This window comes from Panthera onca, chromosome C1 (genome assembly GCF_046562875.1).
Source record: "Panthera onca isolate mPanOnc1 chromosome C1, mPanOnc1 haplotype 2, whole genome shotgun sequence".
In the NCBI taxonomy this organism is placed as follows: domain Eukaryota; kingdom Metazoa; phylum Chordata; class Mammalia; order Carnivora; family Felidae; genus Panthera; species Panthera onca.
This window is the reverse complement of record NC_138346.1, coordinates 115,165,009-115,186,525: the sequence shown is the minus strand read 5'-3', so window position 1 is coordinate 115,186,525 and position 21,517 is coordinate 115,165,009. Positions and strand designations below refer to the sequence as shown.

The 21,517-nt window shown below is 47.8% G+C and overlaps 1 protein-coding gene and 1 pseudogene across 2 annotated transcripts in view; one reads left to right on the top strand and one right to left on the bottom strand.

The window, feature by feature from the left end:
- LOC132671719 (phospholipid hydroperoxide glutathione peroxidase pseudogene) overlaps nucleotides 1-15,865 on the top strand; it is a 68,738-nt pseudogene extending 52,873 nt beyond the window's left edge. The window contains exons 5-6 of the transcript XR_013557354.1: nucleotides 13,552-13,661; nucleotides 14,382-15,865. The product of XR_013557354.1 is annotated as a phospholipid hydroperoxide glutathione peroxidase pseudogene (transcript). The remainder of the gene's footprint in view (nucleotides 1-13,551; nucleotides 13,662-14,381) is intronic.
- On the bottom strand, nucleotides 874-10,959 carry S100A10 (S100 calcium binding protein A10). Its single transcript, XM_060622851.2, has 3 exons — nucleotides 10,828-10,959; nucleotides 4,319-4,471; nucleotides 874-1,295 (listed from the first exon to the last, which is right to left on the bottom strand). Exons 2-3 carry the CDS (start codon nucleotides 4,448-4,450, stop codon nucleotides 1,134-1,136), a joined length of 294 nt encoding a protein of 97 aa, XP_060478834.1. The 5' UTR covers nucleotides 4,451-4,471; nucleotides 10,828-10,959; the 3' UTR covers nucleotides 874-1,133.
- Nucleotides 15,866-21,517: the final 5,652 nt, after the last annotated feature.

Below are 21,517 nucleotides of genomic sequence, written 5' to 3'. Positions count from 1 at the left end.
TTTCATGTGCCAATTCCTACATCATCTCTCCATAAAACAGAATATTGTGTTATTATTAAGCATACAGCATGTACTGCACATATGCTGGAGCTTGAAATAGGGACAGACAGGGCTGGGGGAAATATTTTGCTGGCTTTTAAGACATCAGTACTGGCACTTCATTTTCTTTTTTTCTTTTTTTTAACATTTATTTATTTTTGAGACGGAGAGAGAGAGCATGAACAGGGGAGGGTCAGAGAAAGAGGGAGACACAGAATCTGAAACAGGCTCCAGGCTCTGAGCTGTCAGCACAGAGCCTGACGCGGGGCTCGAACCCACAGATCGCGAGATCATGACCTGAGCCAAAGTCGGATGCTTAACCGACTGAGCCACCCAGGCGCCCCTGGCACTTCATTTTCAATAGGAAAGGACCGCCCCACTGTGTAAGTTTTGCTGGCCTGTTTCCTGCCATCTCAATATAATCATGACCTCTCGTGCCAACTCAGTGTATGTTAATGAGCTGTTACTGAAGCATCACACTCTGTGTCTTGATCTTGTCTTATGGACTTATTTCTACCTGAGAATTTGCTGAAACTTTGTCTGAAAACTGGACTCTGACATCTCAGGTGTTCCAGGTACTTGTTGGGAAGGCTCTGACTTAACTAGACAAGACTGGGCTCCATAATTATGAAATCAGGGTATTTTCTGGAAGTGCTGGTAGGTCATAACTACAAGGGCAGATGGATCAGAGAAGTCAGACCCCAGGCCTCAGTGGAGAAGGCTTTCCTACCCTGCTGGCTCTATGGTGTGCCCTCTGCCCACGGGCATGCAGACTTCTTGTGAATAAAGTGGGGACCCAGCATTTCTGAAGGAGAAACAAACATTTGTCCCAACTGAGGAACTAAAAAAAGAATTTGTTTATTGAGGGCAAGAGGATGCAGGCAATATAAAAATCAAAAGCTTATCTGGCTTTCACTGACTTTACTTTCTCTGCTTCTCAAATGGGGGTTGCATTTTATGTATACATTTTCTGAGGGTCCCAATCTGCTCATGGAATCCTTTATACTGGGTGGAGGGGGGCAGCTGCGGGGCAGACTCCTTGAGAGGCCCTCAGGAGAACTCTCTGGGTGGGAGTGTGGCTCAGTGCTGCCTACCTACTTCTTTCCTTTCTGCTTCATGTGAACTACAAAATAGTCATTGCATGCGATGGTGAGCCCAGCAATCAGCGAAAAGAAGCTCTGGAAACCCACTCTGCCGTCCCGGCACTGGTCTAGGTCCTTCATTATCTTGTCCACAGCCAGGGGGTCTTTTTGATTCTGCAAAGAAGAACAAAGGCAAGAACTATCAGTCAGTGGCTGCAGTGGCCAGCTTCTCTGGTTTGTCCCACTGACAACCAGTAATAGAGTCTTCCCATTACCTGAACTCTTGTTTTAGGTTGTAAGTGGTCTTTGGACGTCCCCTACATGTGTTTTTCTGCCTTGAGAGAGCATTTCAGTAAATGGATATTTTAAACTCAGAAAGAGGTTTTCCGTGGCATTCTTTCGTAGAACTACAGGGATCTTAGGAACTGCCTATTTCTAGAAAGAGGAGATTCACGTCAGACAAGCTAAACCCAAGCCTTTTAATTCTCAGTCCGCCGTGCTTGCCACCGTGACCCTGGTATGACCTTGTGAACTGCTCTGCTCCTAGTTCAGCTGTTTCCACAATTTTCAGTATCACAGGAGTCTGCCTAAGAACCACCCTAAACTTCCCATTTTGTAGTGTGAGCCTACATTCTCTTAACACGTGTTTATTCCCAATGGCGTGGTCAAATCCTTGAAAAAGGAAACTCCTTAAGGAAAAAAATCTCTAAACATTAAAAAAGAAAAAATTAAAAAAAATTTTTTTTTAATTACCAAAAGTGGGGTGGGGGGCACTTGGGTGGCTCAGTCAGTTGAGTGTCCAACTTCAGCTTGGGTCATGATTTCGCAGTTTGTAAGTTTGAGCCCCATGTCAGACTCTGTGCTGACAGCTCAGAGCCTGGAGCCTACTTTGGATTCTGTGTTTCCCTCTTTCTCTGTCCCTCACTCACTCATGTTCTGTCGCTTTCTCAAAAATAAAAAATTAAAAAAACAACATTTAAAAAATTAAAAAAACAAAAAGATCTCAGAAGATAGTTTAGGGAGTAAGTTTCAGATCACTCCTTGTCCTACCTAGTGAGGTGGGAAAGTGTGGCTGCTCCCACAGGGTCCAGACCATCAACCGGGGGGGGGGGGGGGGGAAATATGGCCTCCTAGAGGTGTGCAAGTGTTCAGGGAAAGTCTGTGTAATCCCATCGATCGCGTACATGAGTGAGGAATCGCACACTCAGTGTCTCAGGTATGCCGGATGTGTACATCCTGCACTCAGAAATCCCCTACAGTAAAGCAGGCATGTTTCCTACTCGTGGATGGTAGACTCCATCCTAAGCCATCAACTACAACCCCCTCTGTGTGGCTGTCTTCACTTTGGGTGGGTTTCAGCTAATTCTGGCTTCACCCCCAGCTTCCTGGTTGTGGTCTGAAGGAGTGAAATTTGGATGACACAAGGGGTCAACTTTAGAAACAAAATACTCTTGTCAGTTCAGCGAGTGTGGGTGTGCCCAGAATTATGACCCGTGCCTGGAATAAATTACACTACCATGTTCAGTACTCAGTACTATACACACCCTTTATGTTTCTTCTGCTACAAAGCCTTTAGAGAGCAAGGGTCTGTGTCTCATGTGATATTCATCTTGGCTTCTAACATATGCAACAGCACAATTAACAAGGGTTTAGGGGGTGTCTAGGTGCTCAGTCGGTTGAGCATCTGACTTTGGCTCAAGTCATGATCTCACGGTTCAGAGTTCAAGCCCTGTGTCAGGTTCTGTGCTGACAGCTCAGAGCCTGGAGCCTGCTTCATATCCTGTGCCTCCCTCTCTCTCTGCCCCTCCCTGACTCATGCTCTGTCTCTCTCTCAAAAATAAATAAACATTTAAAAAAAAACAGAAAAACCAAAGAAAGCACAAGGGTTTAATACGTGGGGAATGCCTTTGTGTGGTGGGCAGGCTTAAAATGAACACATGTCCTTGCATTTTATGCTTGCCTGGAAGGATCACAGAAAGTGGAAGCATGGAGGTAATCATGCTCAGCCCTCTCATTTTTCAGGGGCAGGAACTGAGGCCCAGAAAGCCAAAGTTGCCTGCCCAGTATGAGGGCAGAGACAGACTTCTGGTCTGGGGCTATACCAGAGGGTGTGCAGAAGCAGAGCAACAGCATATTCTAGCTCTTTCTGGGATGGCATTGTGGTAACTGCAGCTATGAGACTGTCATTAGGCTTTATACCTGTTTACTTAACTGGTATTGATGACGTGTAAATCAGAATGTACCGTAAAACCCTGTTTACTGAGCCAGGAGTCGGGGCTTGACTAACGTGCTATCCACCAGGCACATGACAGGAGACAGGACCCAGCCTTTTACCATCATCTCCCTTCACCCTTTAGAGGCTGAAGTCATTTTCTGCACCAAGCACAGTAGTGCAAGGAAAGAGGGACTTGCATTTCATGCTCATATTTTGTCAAATAATGTTTCACCTTCCGTTAAATGCAACAACCATGTCTTGAGGGCCTATGATGTAAAAGGACAACTGTGCCTTGCAGCCTAATGTCCTGAGTGAGGTGTCAGAGCTGATGGCAGAGTCTTCTTCCAGTCTTGATGGAGCCGTCGGTCTTTCAAACTCAAGTTGCGCTCCTGTGTTCTCATAGCCTTTTTTTTTTTTTTTTTTTTAAATCTCATAGCATTTTCAATGTGAAAAGCAGTTATTTCTGGAGTGACGCTTGGCTTTCAGTCAGCAGATGCTTAACACTGTTCCTTTATAGAGTAGGAATAATATTTTTAAAAAGTCCTTATCTGAAGGGATTTAAGAGATGCAAAGTTGCTCAGAGTGGATATGACCAGAATGTGGCAATGCCAGTGCCAGGTTTATGACCTGAGGTGGCCATTTCCTAGCTGATGACTCTCTGGTAAGAGGCTTTTCTTCGGTGACTCTGTCTCAGTGGACGCAGGTGACTCCACCTTGTCTTGTGGCGATTCATGTGCAACTTTATTTCAGCTCCATATTGTAAGCCCCTTGAGGGCAAGGACTGCGTCTTCTCTACCTTCCGTTTCCCCTACAGTACCTTACAAACAGGAGGCACTCAATAATGTTTAATAAATAAATGAACAAGGACACCTTTCTACTAGTGGCTTCCACAGGGAAGGGATGGGAAGAGGAAGGAAAAGCAACCAGGGGCTAGAAGCACTGGTTTTCGTGTCTGGTTCTTTCTGAGCCTTTCAGCACTTACTTCCAAAAATCCAGGGAACTCCTTTTCCATGAGTACTCTCAGGTCCTCCTTTGTTAGGTAGCCTTTGTCCCCAGCAAACTTGTGGAACGTGAACATCATCGTTTCCATGGCGTGTTCCATTTGAGACGGCATTTTGATGAGGTCTGTTGAAACCTTTTAAAAGATGTAAAGAAAGAGTTTACATTAACTTTTAAGCCACACGTACTATCAGTCTTCTGTAGGTAACTAGAAGGAAGATAAGTAGTAGATCATCCATCAGACCCTTTTCGGCTCTAAAGTTCAATGACTCTGAGGCCCAGTTCACCCCAGGTGGGCCCCCCTGCTGATGGAAGCAGGTACCTCAGGTATTGGTGCTCTGAATGAGGAATTTGTCTAGTTGCCCACTAATTCTGCATAAATCACCTAATGAGGAATAAAAACTCTAATCATTTGGATCATTTGGAAAAGCAAGGTCCGCGTCCCTCTGTTTAACAGACAAAGCATCTGCAGAAAGAGCAGGCGTTTCATCTTTTCTCCTGGCACTGGCAGATGGGACTCTTAGACATGGCTGATACCAACCACCCACACAGTCAAGCCTGGTTAATACTGAAAACTTCAACCCTCCACGGTTAAGTAGGTAACCTGGTTTGGTGTAAGTCTAGGTTTAGCAACCCGTTTACAAATGAATTTTGTCTGCTGGGCGTGTATTTTTTACCAAAGGTGTGAACTTGTTATTGATTGCAGTACAGATATTTGCATCTCCGGCAGTAAAATGCTGTTACTCAAAGCTACCCAAAGCTCATTATCTAGTTTCTTGAAAAGGAACAGGTAACAGGAGTCAGGACTCCTTTGGGGACCTGGTTTTTGGCAGGAAGGACAGAGAGCAAGAGCTTTCCATCAGAAAGTGTTTGAAAGGAGGGAAGGGAAGCATATCAGATCACTATAGTCATGTTTAATGATCTGGGGGCATACACCCGGTACTTAATAGGAACTCGGTGAGTTTTGGCTTAATTGGAAGGAATGCTATGGCCAGAACAGAGCACTGTTGGCTAACACCACCTAAGATCACTAGTGGATAGATAACAGTTTAACTTGAATAGAGACTGTAGTATACCACTTACAATAGAACAAAACAACAAAAACACCTCACAAGAATAGGTTTTGAGCACAGGCTGAAGGAGAGGCTCGTACCTTTCCCTGCTGATTTCAGTCTGGTTCCTGCTGCTGACAGATCTGTGTTCAACACAGATTCCTAAATGCTGCCTTTTACAGAGAAGGTGGAGTTAGTTGGTGACCCCAGGGATTGAGTAATTATACTTAGGGAATTGTAAATTCTACCCCCTTAATCCCCAGAAAAATGCAGGAACCAGCATGCCAAAGAATGTGCTACTCTAGAGATTGCTATATGCCAGGATCTGGGATGATTCATCTGAAAGTCAGTTCTCTTGGAGAGATCAGCAAATTAATGCTTCAGCGTTTGCTGTGAGATGAATTCCAGGGGAGACACACCCTTTTCCCCTCTCTTCCTACACAGCCCTTGTGGTTTCAGAGGGCAGTCCACAGTGCTGAGATGGAATTGCCCTTGCCTGGATTGTTCTGGAAGTCCAGCAGTGTAAGAGAACTGAACCAAATGAGCCACCTACGGAAGAAAGACGTGGGAACCCACCCTAGTTCTGAAGTAACTCAGGAAAGAAGTCGGAGACCAGAGGTGTAAAAATACCTGTGTCTAAGCTCAGAGCGGGAGGGTATTTCACAACCAGTTCCCAAAGATGCCAGAAACTGCACTGGCTGCCAGACACCCTGTTCACCTTCTTCACAGAACAGAGCAGAAGGAAAGTGCACTGTAAAGCCAGAGGACAAAGAAAGGGGACGCAGTAGTAGAGTAAGGACCGCTATAATAGGGGAACAGGCCGATTTAGGAACTTGTAAGAAACACAAGTTGTAAGCAGGAAGAAATCTTGGCCACCCTAGAGTATCTTCTTCAAGAAAATGAGGCCGGTCTTCCCTGAGTGAATGCTCAGGTCTCCGGTCCTTCCAGTCCCCCGCCCTGGGTCCTTCCAGTCCTACCCCTCCTTGCCCACTTGCTGTTTTATTCAGCACGTGGGCCGTGAGTATGTGAGTATGGCAGGCACCCAGCTGACTCCCTATTTGTCAGGTAGACCTTTTGAAATGAGAATGCAGAACAGTGACTAGCCAGGAATCTAAGTTCATGAAGGTGAAATAACTGACTTTGGACACCAGAGGAGATGCCCATGGTCTCATCGGGGACCAGTGCCCATAGAGCACTGAAAAGGGCAACGAGCAACTTATTGTTCTGAAGGAGGAGCCAGTGCACTGGTTTTAAAGTAAGACGAAGGAAAAGCGGGGACAGTGAGGATTAGAAGTGTTCTCTTGGCCAGTGGAGGAGTCACAGAGCTCTCCCACGGAGTTGGCAGCCTTCTGGTCTTGGTGGGGCAGACTGTAGGGCTGACCATTGGCTGCTAAAGTTGCAAGCCCAGGGACCTGAATCTGGCACTTGGATCTTCCCAGGTGCCTGACATGCTCCACTCCTGGGCAAGAGCTTGATAAGCTCTCATGGGGGCCTGGGCCTGCAGCTGAGAGGATGGCAAGAGGATGGCAGTGTCCTCTCTGTGCCTGAGACAAGCTACTCCTGTATTTGAAACACCCTTTAATCGGTTTCCTGTTGGCCTCTCAGATTTAAGATCCTCTAGGTCAAGAACTGTGAATTTTTCTGTCTATGAACCACAAAATAAGCATCTGCTAAATGAATAAGTCAGACAAACCCCTTGGCAGGGCCCGAAGTACCTGTGTGACCACTCAGGTCTGGACTGAAAACTGTGTAGCTCAGAGCCCAGCAGAAGGACGTGAGGCTGGGAAGAGCTGGGGAAGGGGCCCAGGGGCCCTGTGAATGCATCAGTAGATTCAGAGGGAAGCGCATTCCAGGAGTGCAGGGAAAAACTGTCCTGCTAAACAGGTCTGGCCAGACCCTGAACAGGACTTCTTTCTTTTCTGACTCCTGCTGTTTTCTTGTGTTTTGTTTCTCACTGTGAGCCCCACAGGCTATAACTACCTCATCATTTTCTCATTTTTTATTGAACCATTTTATTCTGATGTCTGTGTAACCTCCCTACCTGTTTGCCTTGGTAAGATGGGGGCTCAGAACTCTGTAGTCTTTCTCTGTGTAGTTTTCTCTCTTTTTTTTTTTTTTAAATTTTTTTTAATGTTTATTTTTGAGAGAGACAGAGGGCAAGTAGGGGAGGGGCAGAGAGAGATGGAGATGCAGAATCCAAAGTTAGCTCCAGTCTCTGAGCTGTCAGCACACAGCCAGACGTGGGGGTGGAGCTCACTAACTGTGAGATATGATCTCACCTGAGGTGAAGTCGGAGGCTTAACCAACTGAGTTACCCAGGCGCCCCAAGTGTACTTTTCTTTATAGAAAAGAATTCTGGACTCCACAGATTTAGTCACAGTGATGGGAATTAAACTTTCCATTTCTTGTCCTCTTAAAATGAGCACCTACTGTGCATGTCTGGTGTTAGGCTGGTGCGTTCCCACACTCTCTCTCTCTCTCTCTCTCTCTCTCTCTCCATGGTGCTTGCCTTTGGGGGAGTTCACCAGCTAATGGCATACTATTTAAAAAGTCTAGTTAATTGTGTTTCTGTTTCTTCTCCTACTAGATTGTGAGCTCCTTGATCAGGGTCCCAGTAGGTAGCAACCTGCCATCACAGCCTGCTCAATGAATTGGTAAGAATGAAATTGACAGCAATGTACATTTTGATTCTCCTGGGAGTAGCAGGGAGCCTCCTTAGAAACGTGTCTGCTCCTGAGCAATCCCAAATGTTTGCTCTGGATCCATGCCCAGATCCAGACCGTAATTTCAAAAAGGATACTTCTAAAGAGCAAGAGGCCTGATTTACTTTGCTCTTCTGTGTCTTGTCCATACCCTAGTTTTCTTGCAGCCCACCCAGAAAATAATTGGCAGGGTGTCAGTAAAAACAAACATCTGTTATTTAAAATGTGTTTAGGGTTTCCTTTCTTTTGCTGTGGAGATTTTGAAAAGAAAAGAAATTTTTTTAATTGAACACAGAAAGTGTTCCTAAATTTGATCCCTAAAGAGAATTCATAAAAAATGAGTTGAGGCAATGGATCTGGATCCAGGCTGTCTCTCCCACCTTTCCCCAAGCATAAAGCTTGCTCACTAAAAAAAAGGAGGTAGCAGAGGGAAAATTCCAGATGTAATGCAATAGGAAGAAAGAACCTCGAAGCCTTCTCTACCCCAGTGGAGTACAACCATGTTTCTTTGAAGAATTGTCAGACAATCAGCATGAATTGGCAAACAATAGCCATTGTGACAACTGCTATCAAATCCATTGGTGGGTTGGGTGGTAGTTATTTAGTGAAAGGGTAGGAAGTGTTGAAAATTGTTTAAAAAAATAAGTGAGTTCATTCTTTTTACTTTTGATACGAGATTCCTAAATCGTTAAGTCCCCAGGAAAATGAGAAGCTTAAGAAAGATGCTAAAACTTCATTTCAGCTTTCCCTGCACTCAGAGTGCTAATTTATACATCATAACCTGAAAGGATTCCATTGTTTCCCTCAACTTTGAAAGACTGTACTGTGTCCAAGGGCATACCAAGTGGGTAGTGCTCTTAAAAAGCCACATTTTTGGAACTGTCATTGGAAAGCAGGAAGGCACCCAGTTTCAGCTCCACCCAGCCCAAGGCCTGACCTCACTGGGGTGGCTGCTTAAGAGACTAAGGTTAGAGGCCAAGCACGGGAGGAAGAGGGCCCATCTGACATTGTTTGCAAGAGAAACCAGGGAAAAACATCACCTAGAAATCAGTGTACTTTATTTATGTCCAGTGCACCTTTAAGAAAATTTGAAGACCTGAAATAAACTCTAAATAATAGGTCAGATGAAGAAAGTAGCTTCTGGCTGTCAAGGAAGGCATATACCATTTAGGAGAGACAATTAAATAGAAATGGGATAGGAATCTGTAGGGGCAGAATGCATGAAGACATTTCAAATGAGTTATATGAACTCATTTCTGCCCCAGCCTCTGGTATTATCTTTTGCAATCTGCCGAAACATGTTGGAGGCAAAGATCTCTGTCCGTCGGCGTGTTTCCATGAGCCTGGCCTCACCTGAAGTTCAGGATGTAAAGATCCGCTACTGCAGGTTGAATCTCAAGCTGCAGGGGGAAAAAATCTGCAGCAATTACCGCAAACCTCTTGACGGGAAGAGCTACCTCACTAGTGAAGCTTAGGCCACCTGCCAGCAGGCACTCGGGCCAATCATCCGACAGTGCTGTGTCTTACCATGGCTCTGCCAGTCTAATTGCTGCCCTCACCCACGGATCAGTCAAGAAACCTCTCCTTCAGATTGCCAGCCAGTCCTGGTGTGACTCACTTCCTCTTGGAAAATGCCCTCTGAGATGGCACAGTTCCCCTTTTCCTTTAGGGAGTGTTCTGTCCGGCCATCTGCAGAGAGTATCTGGAACCATCTCCGACCACACCCACATGGTCTCACAGCTGAGTCACCCGCCTGCACTAAGGGGATCTGGGAGCCCTTTGTGCTAACCACGCCCTGTGCAATGCTCTCAGCTCCCCTGGGGAGGGAAGGGGGTGTAGGCTTAATGTGTTCCAGAGTCTGGGCTAAGGGCTCTGCCCAGCTTGTAGCCGCTCTACTTTCCTCCCCAGCCCCACCCAACACGCCAGAGTCCCTGTTTCAGTTAGCTGGAATCTAGATGGACAGTTAGCAGTGTCCAGGGCTGGAGGAAGCTGCATTCCTTTGGCCAAGCTCAAAGTGGTGACCAGGTACCAAGGGCAGGTCTATCTGTCTCTTTGCACTGGGCCAGATTAATCTGGGTTGGGAGGTCCTTCATCAAACCTACTCTTCCCCCTCTTTATAGTTCCACTTGTGTAATTAAGATCACAAGAAGGGAATCCTTTGAGTAGAAAAATCCCTTCATATATTCCCCTCCCCCCCAAATCTCGCTAGCCAGGCTTATAAAGAAAACAAATAGACCTCCCCCTCTCCTGTCTGGCATACAAACAACAGGAAGCCCAACCTGAAACATCAGGGCGAGGGACTGAGCAGTGCCCTTTAGGAAGGGATCTGCCGGCTGCCGGGCAGTCCAGCTCGGAGGAGGCCGCACACATCTGGACAGAGGTCAGCCTGCAGCCAGAGCGAGCGCATATGCCGGCCAGGACGGGACGAATAGCTCGGGTGACGAGTGGAAAAGCAGGAAAGTGGGAGTGAGGAGAGATCGACGGAAAGGGAGGAGAGCGCAGAGGCCCCAGGCGTGGACACGGAGGTCCCGGTACGGAGGACGAGCGCCCCTCCTCCACTCCGCGAGGATCGCGGCAGGGGCGCTGCCGGTCTCGCCGGGGTGTGGCCCAGGGCGCGGAGCGGCGGGCGCCCAGCGGACCCCGGCGCTGGGGCAGCCGATGGGGGGGCTTCCCCGCGCGCGGGGTCGCGGCCGGGGAGGCGGGGCGGGGGCAGCTCGGGAGCAGCGGGCTGAACTCACCTTGGCTGGAGGCGCGGCGGGGACGCTCGCTCGGCTGGGACGCGCGGGCTAGTGAGCAGAGCGTGGCGGGCTGGGAGCCTTAGTATGGGGAGTGGGGGTGGGGAGGGGAGGCAGGAGGAGCCTGGGCCGGTGTCCCGGTCCCTGCTCACCCCACCCCTTCCCCGCCCTCCTCTTCCTGTCCCCCCGCGCCCCGAGCGGGCACACACCCTCCGAGGCGATGCCGTGGGCCTCACGCCCAGCCTCCGCCCGCTGTCACCTCGGCGGAGAGCGTTCTTGTGCACGTCCGTCCCCGCTCCAGGGCTCTCGGATGGTTCAGGACACCCCCGCCCTGGGCCGTGCCCTTCCTCTCGGGTCTGGTTTTAGAGAGGGAAGGCGCAGTCCTCAATCCAGACGTTCTGCGGGTGGGGCGCGCTGCCCCACAACCGGTGTAACCTACAGGTCCAGGAATTAATTTCTAGACAACACTGCTGGGAGGGGCACGTGGAGTCCTAACCGCCACAGGATGGTCGTAGTTCTCGTGTTAGGCCCAGGATTTCAGTCACGAGGGTCTTCGTGGCCTGCGCCCCGCTCCACCTACTCCTGGTGCCCGTCTCTCTGGGTGGGGTATGAAGAGTGCCGCTCGGCTTGTTGTCCCCGTGGATACAAACCCTTTGTTCAACAAGGGATTTACCCCTCCTTGGGGATGGCTTTACGTGGTGGAAAACTCAGCTTGACATTGTTAAGACCAAAGTTTCTAAGCCTCCTTTTTGTCCTGTAATTGGCTTGTTTGGTTCTCAAAGCCCTTTAGGAGAAATTTCTGGAAGAAATTTAGAGAAAACCTAAGTGTCTCCTACTGGATGGATAGTGTTCCCCCGCCCCCATTTATTTTAATTGTGGTTAGGGTTAAATGCAAACTACTAGCAGCTATAAAAGTCCCAAGTCCTGGGTTTTCCTTTGTTCCCAGGGGAGGTCCTGGGAGGAGTGAGTGATCCCAAAGGAATGAGCAGACTCAGGGAATCCTTTAAGTGCCACCATGTGACTGATCTTGGCTCTTGCTAGGAAACCCCAATTTGAATTTCAGCTCTCGCTCACGCTAGGTTCATGCAACCCTGGTGCTGACTGTTTAGGGAGGCTGTTCTTCAAAATCTTGTTGTATGCTTCCCAAGTTTTTCCCAGGCCCCAGGGCACAGTCAAGAGTGAGAAAATCCTGGATCTGTTAGTCCCAGGGAAGATGCAACTGAATTTAGTATGAGAACAACCTGTTTCTACACTCCCACTTACTTGAGTTCTTCATTTGATCCACAAACCTTTACAAATGCTTAGTTTCTGTGCTAGGTAGGCCCTGAGGACTCAGACATTAAAGACTCAGTTTCTTCCCTTAAAGAACTTCAAGTCTTGTCAGGAGATAGATAAGCAGTCAAAATCCAGTGTTCCCAGTGAATGGTAGAGGACACTAGGGGATACTTTGAGAATGTTAACCCTTGGAGTAGTCACAGAACAATTCCTGGAGGAGGCAACATTTGACAGCCATTTAAAAAATAACAATGATGGGGGCGCCTGGGTGGCTCAGTCAGTTGAGCATCCGACTTCAGCTCAGGTCATGATCTCGCGGTCTGTGAGTTCAAGCCCCGAGTCAGGCTCTGTGCTGACAGCTCAGAGCCTGGAGCCTGCTTCACAGAAGTGTCTCCCTCTCTCTCTGCCCCTCCCCCACATATGCTCTGTCTCTATCAAAAAATGAATAAACGTTAAAAAAAAATTTTAAAAAATAACAATGACTTGGGGCAGCTGGGTGGCTCAGTCGGTTAAGCGTCCAACTCTTGATTTTGGCTCAGGGCATGTGAAATTGAGTGCGGAGCCTGCTTGAGATTCTCGCCATCTCTCTCTGCCACTCTCCTTGCTTGCACATGTGTGTGCGCACTCTTTCTCTCAAAAGAAATAAACCTAAAAAAAAAAAAAGACACTTATTGTGACTTTGAAATCTAATTGCAAAAAGGTTACATTCTTATAAAAGGTTTAGAAAATATAGCAATGTATGAAAAAGAAAATACAATTATTTGTAAACCTATTAACCAAAGATAAGTACTTTTTATGTCTTTTTTTCTAGTCTTTTTATACATCTATTATATATAAGTTGGGGATTTGCGGTGAGTGGGGTGGATTTGGATTTTAAAACTTGAACCCAGGGTTATTCTTGAAGTTGATCCCTAAAGTGATTTCAGAAAGAATGAGTTGGATCCAGGCTGTCTCTCTCACCTTTCCCCAAATATAAAACTTGCTCACTAGAAAAGTGGGCAGCAAAGAAAAAGTTCCAGATGCAATGCAGTAGGAAGAATGAACTCAGAAGCCTTCTCTACCCCAATGGAGTACATCCACTTTTCCTTGAAGAATTGTCACACATGAGCCTGAACTGGCAAACAGCCATGTGACAACTGCTATTTAGTCCTTTGGTGGGCTGGATAGTATTTATTTAGTGAAGGGGTAAGAAGTGCTGAAGACTGTAAAAAAAAAAAAAAAAAAAAAAAAAAAAAAGTAAATATATATACTTTTGCTTTTGATGTGAGATTTCTAAATTGTGATCACTATGATTATAGAATTACATTTTCTATTTTTGTCTCATAATACTTTACTCTTTTGTCATTAAATATTTATCAAGAACATGCTTATTTATTCACTCATTCTTTTTTCCCCATTCAACAAGTAACTATTCAACTACACGGTAGCTTCTTTATTCTCTTCTTCTTCCAGCTGGTGCCAGACTCTGAGGGCTCCCAGGTCCTAGTAGCTGCAGCTCCAAAGACAGAAGAACCTGGGTTTCTGAAACACTGCTAAGTGCTGAGGATACAGTGGTGAAAATGGTCAGTAGGATGGCTGCTATCTCTGCCTTTGTGCAGTTTTTTGTGACTTTGTACTGGTAAAATCCTAAATATCTACCATGGCTATAAATCTCCTTCTAGAAGAAGTGGTCCCTGGCAGTTCTTTCTTGAGAACGTACTTGTGCCTTGTAAACCACATGCATACAGTGGAGTCAACTCTGTGTCACTAGTGACAACCAATCAGATCAGGCAGCAGTGCCTGAGCTGGAGCTGCCCAGCAAGGATGGTGGGGCCGTAGGGGGAAGGGGAGTTGTGGGAAGAGAACAGATAGAATGGGCATGTGAAAATTAATAAAAGGATATCGTGTTGAAAACGGAGTAGGGAGGCCAGCAGGAGGAGTGTTCATGCCCTAGCATTCATCGATTGCAGATGGAACAGGGAGAGGGACCCGCAGGTGGATACCACTTCACCATCCAGGCAGGAGAGAGGAAGGTTTTCTTCCTCCCCCAGCAACAGCCCAGCCAGTGAGAGACTGTCACAACTCAGCTAACGAAAAGCCACTACGCTTCAAACTCCAGTTTACTCCAAGGGACTTGATGTTTATAACAGCCCTTCTGAACTTCTAATTTCCTTTATAAAAGAGTGGTCCTCTCCTTTGTTCTCCTGACTTGCCTACTGTTTGCTTGTCCTGGTTTGTAATTCTCTGCTGTTCCCAAATAAACCCATTTTTGCTGGTAATAAAATTGGCCCTTTTATTTTTAGGTTAACAGCCATCCAAGGAATGGGAACCTGAGGCAGTGTGGTCCCTGGAGCAAAGTGAAGGCCATGTTTAAGCCACCAGGCCTCTGGTATGTTCTAGTGCACTAAATGCTAGGGACAGGGGGCATTGTTCCACTGCTCAGGCAGTAGTCCGTCTTCTCCGTGTGGAAACAAAACCTGGTACCCAGTGGTACTTAACTTCTGGGGTTTGTAGCTGTAGCGTGGAGGGCAGCCTGTCTGCCAGAAAGATGCTTTCTTCCCATCCGAGTGTAGAGGTTCAGCTGGGCTGTGGCCGATCAGCTGAGAATTACGTTCCTGGCAGCCCTTACACGTAGGTGGGACTCTGACTAGTCACCAACTGAATGGGACTGGCAGCGATGTGTGTCACTTGCAGACCAAATTGGTTAAGAGGCGACTTTACCACACTTTTTCATTCCATCTGCTAGACTCTGAGGCTTTAGGGTTGGAAGAATCACAGCTGGAAGGGGTCCGAGTTCCTGAATCACTGAGTGGAGGAAAACTACCTGCTAGCCGGGCACACCTTCACTGGAATACTTATGTGGGTGAGGAAAAAAAACTCTGAAATTTGGGGGTTATTTGTTACAGCATAATCCTAACAAATAGAATGGCGTTCTTTCGAGTGCTGGTAATTTGGCAGCAGACTCAGAAAGATGCGGTTGTGGATGTGAACCTCAGCCACCCATGCTGCCTGCTGAAGCCGGCGCTGCTGTGCGGGGCCCTGGCCAAGCCCAGCCCGCCCCGCACCATGTGCGTGTCCCCAGACCACTGACTCTGTGCTCAGTCTCTGTAGGAGTTCTCAGACGAGGTCATCGGTGGGCACACGGTTCACCTGGGCAAGTACCAGGGCTTCCTGTGCATCGTCACCAGTGTGGCCTTGCGGTGAGGCAAAACAGACGTCAACTATACTCAGCTTGTCGACCTGCATGCCCGATATGCTTGCTGCATGCGGTTTACGGATCCTGGCCTTCCCTTGCAACCAGTTTGGAGGCAGCAGCCAGGGAGCAATGTGGAGATCAGGCAGCTCTCTGCTGGCCATAATGTCACACTCGATTAGTTCTGCAAGATCTGTGTGAATGGGACAATGCTCACCTGCTGTGGAAGTGGATGAAAGTCCAGCCCGAGGGGAGGGGCATCCTGGGAAATGCCATCAAACCGAACTTCACCAGGTTCCTCGCTGGCAAAAGGGCTGTGTGCTGGAGCGGTACGGTCCCTTGGAAGAGCCCCTGGAAGCAGAGAAAGGCTTGCCCTGCTACCTCTAGCACCGCAAGTTCGCGCCCCTCACAAGGAGTTGCAGCGGTCCTCCATGGCACTTCAGGTGGAGACCACAGATTTACAGTTGCCTGGTCAAGACTAGTGCTGGCGATCCAGAAAACAAAACAAAACAGCAAACCCCCAAGTGTGGCTCAACTAGTAACCCTAAGTTTAAGGGAAATATAGTTTATTAAACCTTTGCCATATTTTTTGAACATTGAGGTTGTTAGCAGTTTTTGTTACTGCCATACTTAATAATGATATACAGTAGGACTACTTTTGAATAAACATCTCTGCCCACATATTTATTTTCTTAGGATGGATTCCTATCAGGAATCTTAAAGGACAACTAGGGATTAGATTGAGTGGGGGCAGAAAGGAAGGAAAAGCATGTGCCAGAGCGTGGAATTGTGAGGTAGCACCTCCATCCCAGGAATTGCCCTGGTCCTGAGAGGAGGTACCTTTCCTGGGGTGCCTGAGATACTCTACCGAGGAGTCTGGAGTGTGTTTCTGAAGGTAACACAGAGCCACTGAAGAATTTTAAAGGAGAGTGAGTGGCTGTCCCACTTACTAGCTGCCAGGCTCTGGGCAGGTCATGACCGTGAAGGCACCCAGCCTTGCCCAGCAGGCAGCAGGTTCTACTCGGGAGAACCAGCTTCTGTGTGGTCCCTCCCTCTGTGGAGCAGAAGCTCTGGGGAGGCCAAGCGGGGCCCTTCCATGGCTCAAGGTCTGTGTGATTTGTGGTTAAATGCCTTTGAGGAGTGTTCCTTCTGGAGTGCTGGAGGGTTTCGTAGAGGCTATGCTCACTGTGCTCATTTATCTCTTGGGGCAGCAAAAGCTGAAGGACTATAGCTTGCCTTCCTTCCTTTTACTTCTTTTGTTTTAAGTTTATTTATTTATTTTGAGAGAGACAGAGACAGTGTGTAGGGGGGAGGGGCAGAGAGAGGGATTGACAGAGAAGCCCAAGCAGGCTCCACGCTGCCCGTGCAGAGCCCAACACGGGGCTTGAACTCACGAACTCGTGAGATCATGAGCTGAGCGAAACCAAGAGCTGGATGCTTAACCAACTGAGCCATCCAGTGTCCCCCCCCTCCCCCCAACATTCCTACCTTTTAAATGCAGAACTCTTAGCTTTGGTTTGGAAACCATAGGTGAGCTGCAAATTCTAATGATTATAATCTAGCAAATATTTACTGAGTACCTTCTAATATCTGGCATGTTCTGGGTAATGGGGATATATCAGTGACCAAGACAGACAGATTTCCCAGGCCTTACATTCTAGGGGGAAGACAAATAAAATAGAAGGGGAAAACTAAACTAATAAAAATTTTTGTAGATTGTACAATTTTTGTAGATTGTAATGAGTGCCATGATGGGAAGAACAAGGGTCTGAATGAGAGAATTGAAGGGGACACGTTTTAGGTAAAAAGTCAGAGAAGAGTACACTGAAGAAGGGACATTAAAAAAAATTTTTAATCTTTATTTATTTTTGAGAGAGAGAGAGCACAGAGTGCAAGCAGGGGAGGGGCAGAGAGAGAGGAAGACACAGAATCTGGAGCAGGCTCCAGGCTCTGAGCTGTCAGCACAGAGCCCGACACGGGGCTCGAACCCATAACCACAAGATCATGTCCTGAGCCAAAGTCGGATGCTTAACCCACTGAGCCACCAGGTGCTGAAGAGAGGACATTTAAACCCAGACTTAGAGGAAGAGAAGGAACTAAGGTTGTAAATACAGCAGGGACTAGGGGGAAGCTTTCCTGGTGGAGGGAAAAGCAGGTGCAGAGGCTAGGAAGCAGGGAGGGGCTTGGGCTTGGGGGGGGTGGGTTGGGGGTGGGGGGTGGGATTGAAAAGCCATCAGTGTGCCTGCAGCAAGGTGCCTGCAGCCGAGCGGAGAGTGACAGGAGATGAGGTAGGAGATGCAGTCGGCTGTGTCTCAACATAGTGGTTAAGAGCACAAGGTTGGGGTGAATCCAATTTCCTTGCCTCTCATTAACCATGTGATGTGGCACATGTCACCCAGCTGTTTCAAATTTTAGTTTTCTCATTTGGAAAAGGGACTTGAACTTGATCGTCGTACCTGCCTCCTAGGGATGTTTGGAATATAAATGAGAAAAAGCATGTAAGTGCTTAGCAGGGTGTCTGGCACATAGTAAGTGCCACACTCTGTTAACTATAATTATTATTAAGTGGAGGGTGGGGTGGAGCCAGATGGACCCGTGTTGAATCCTGGCTCTGCTACAGCATTGCTTTGTGCCATGGGCAGGTAAGTCTCCATGCCTTCTGTCTCCTCATCTATAAAATTCCTCCAATCCCTATCCTGCGGGGTGATTATTATGGGAATTATATGAGATGATTTATGTGCAGTCATCCTGAAGGGAGGAACCAAGCCCTTAAGGTCATAATTATTTAAAAATATTTTCCTGCATAGTCCCAAGGGGCGCCTGGGTGGCTCAGTCGGTTGAGCTTCTGACTTCAGCTCAGGTCATGATCTCACAGTTAGTGAGTTCGAGCCCCACGTCAGGCTCTGTGCTGACAGCTTGGAGCCTGGAGCCTGCTTCGGATTCTGTGTCTCCCTCTCTTTCTGCTCCTCCTCACTCATGCTATGTCTCTCTCTCTCTTTTTCTCTCTCAAAAATAAATAAACATTAAAAAAACATATTTGTCTGAATATTCCAGCCTCTTTGTAAATACCCCAAAAGAGACAATCAAAACCTGAATGAGCATCTGTTATAAGTTTGTGACTGCTTGTATTATGGATTGAGGTAGCTGCCAGAGAAAAACCTGGGCATTTTAGCCTTCCTTTCCCTTTTTCTCATCATGAGGATCCCTGATTTCCCTGGTCTCTTGCAAGAAGGAAGAAAGAAAGACCTCATACTTTGAGTTAAGTAATAGAACACCAGCTTGTCTGAACCCCAAGAATGCTTGGTGTTGGGGGCAAGATAGGACCTGTTTCTCATGGGCTGTAACCTGCCTGTCAGACATGCTGTTCCTTTTCCTTTATTAACACTTGACAGCAAGTGGTACTTCAGGCAGCAATTCTGGGGGCTGTCTGAAAAATGCTGTTTAAGCCACAGGTACTGTGTTCTTTGGTGATGCAAGAAGGAATGTGGCTGGGGAGGGCTCAGGCCCATGGAGCCCTGGGGACTCCGACTCTTTGTGAAAAGCTGGCTGCTTGGTAAGAGCTGAAGCCTCAACAGCGTCAGTCAGCCGGCAGCTAGCCCTGGGGTTTCCTGGCAATCCGATTCCAGCCTGGAAGCAAGGGGAGGTTGCTGTGACGAGCCCTCCTGGATTTGCACAGGGAGAGGGTGTGTCCTTGCTTCCTAGCTAGTGCTGTGGGACCCTCTGGTGGCTGTGGAGTGAGTAGCTCTGCTGTGGTGTTGGCTTTTTCCTGTGTGGCTCTGGTAGAAAAGGGACAGGAAGCCGTGGAGTGAATATGGAGCTGGGAAGTTTTCCCCATTTGGCTTGACATGGAGGCTGTGATATAGGTTGGCGCCCTCCCCTATTTGCTCATGCCTTTGGTAGCGTTTCTCAGGGCTTGGGCAGTGGGAACAGTAATCTTCCATGTACAAGGTGCAAGAAACCAGCAAAACAAAAAATGAAAATAGAGATTTAGGTTAAAGTAGTGCTTGGTGCCATATGGATCAGAACCCAATTAGGGCATAGAATTCAACCAGTTTTATTGGTTGGCTTTTATGTAAATTCATTTTTTTTCCTAGTATTTATTTATTTTGGGGAGAGCACAAGTTGGGGAGAGGCAGGGACAGGGGAACAGAGGATCTGAAGTGGCCTCCATGCTGACAGGGACAGCAGAGAGCCCAATGTGGAGCTCGAACTCACAATCTGCAGAGATCATGACCTGAGTCGAAGTTGGACACTTAACAGACTGAGCCACCCAGGTGCCCCTAAGTAAATTCATTCTCATGGTTTTGAGCAAGACATTTTCAAGTCCAGAGTGCCTAGTTATTGGAGAATGTGCTTGCTGGTAATCAGTGGGGGCATCTTTGAGGTCTATATGGATCATATTGTAAGAACAGAAATGTAATCCAAGTTTTGCATATTAAAAATTAACATAATTTTATAGTCTACAATACTCTGACTTATTTGTTCTGTGTAGTCACCTCAAGAAGTATTTTAGACTGATTAATGTTGTGGTCATGGTAAGTTCTCGAGGTTTGCATAGATGATCTCTAGTGTCACAAGACACCCCGTATGATGTACTTACCTACAGGCATATTGTGGCCCCATCAGAACCCACACAAGACTAGTCTCAAAGCCTCTGTCTTGCCACCACCCCTCTCGGTGATCAACCACAGCTGCTTTGGGATGTAACCAGAATCTAGGCAGGAACATAAGCAGTGTTCACAAGTAGACCTGATGGAAGTCGTGTGTGTGGCCAGTGTTGCACAAGTGTAGACAGTAAGACCAGTGGGATTCAGAACAGTAGGCTCCCTTTTGGCTAGGACCCTTAGGAATAACTTCATGGGAGACACAGAGTTTGAAGTGAGCCTTGAGGGTTGGGTGCTGTCCCATCTGACAGGCATTGATGGGGCATGTGGAACGGGCATGGAGAGGAGGGTGATCCAGAGGGAGTAAGAGGAATAGAATCACAGGGTCAAACATCAGGATGCATTTGCAGAAACAGCAAGTTTCTCAAGATTGAACTCCAGGCTAAAGATTTAAATTGCAGACATAATTTAATCACAGAAGGTGGAGTCACCAACTGGAGGCGCAGGAGAACAGGAGCTAGGAGATGACGGCGGGGATGATGCAGGCCTGAATTGGAATGACAGCTGTGATAGTGGCCAGGAGGACACAGATTTGAGAAAAATCTTCAGGAACAATCTGTGGGGCTGCCACTACTGAGCTGGGGGCCCAAGGGAGAGGAAGGAGCCCAACCACTGGAATTTTCCAGCCCGGCACCTGTGTCATTGAGGTGCCTGCCAAATGCAAGGAAGAGACACTGGTTTGGGAAGGAGGGTGCTGAACAAGCTGCTGGTGGGATTCCAGGTGGAAACGACCTGCTTTGTGATTAGTCCCAAATCGTCAGATCCACCCCTGGTATGGTGACCTGGGAGAGTGTGTAGATGCAGGCTCTCCCAGTTGTCGCTGTACAGAGAACGCTTCCCTGGACAAGGCCCCATGGCTTCCTGCACAGGCTCGTGGTCAGGCTGGGGTCGTGGCAGGATGCCCGGTGCCCACAGAGATTTTCCTGGCCAGGCTCAGACATCTATTGATGGGAGCTTCAGACTGGGATTTGGAAAGCAGGACACAGCTGCTGGGCCAGGTGCTTCTGGGAATGCAGGGATGAAGGGGACATGTTCCTTGTGTGGAGGAATTGGTGCTGTGGGTGAGGACACAGGCGTGATGGAAAGAAGTGAGGAGCGATAAGAAGGTGGCCTTATTGGCTGATTACAGAACTGGGTACCCTCAAGGTTCTGGTCGGATGTCATTTCCACCATAAAGCCTCCCTGAATCCCCCCAGCCTAGGGTTGGGTGCTGGTCCTCAGGCCTCCCTTAGCACTTCATGGCCCTCATCCCAGGGTGTAGAAATTGCCTGTGCACCTGTCTCCCTCAGTGCCTGTAGGATCCTTGGGGACAGAGATTTGTCCTGATGTATTGTGTGTTCTTAGCAGAACACGGTGGATGTTGGCAGGGAGTGTAAATCGGGTCAGCACGGGCTGCCGAGGACAGGGGCCCTGGCTTGGAGCTTCGTGCCCTTTGCTTACGAACCCTGCCAGGGCATCTGAGAAGGGGTCGATGGGAAAGCCCCTGTAGCCCATCTCAGCTGAGCATGCCCAGTTCCTCTCTGTGAAAAATGTAATTTAAAATCTGTCACCTAGGGGCTCCTGGGTCTTGGTTTCAGCTCAG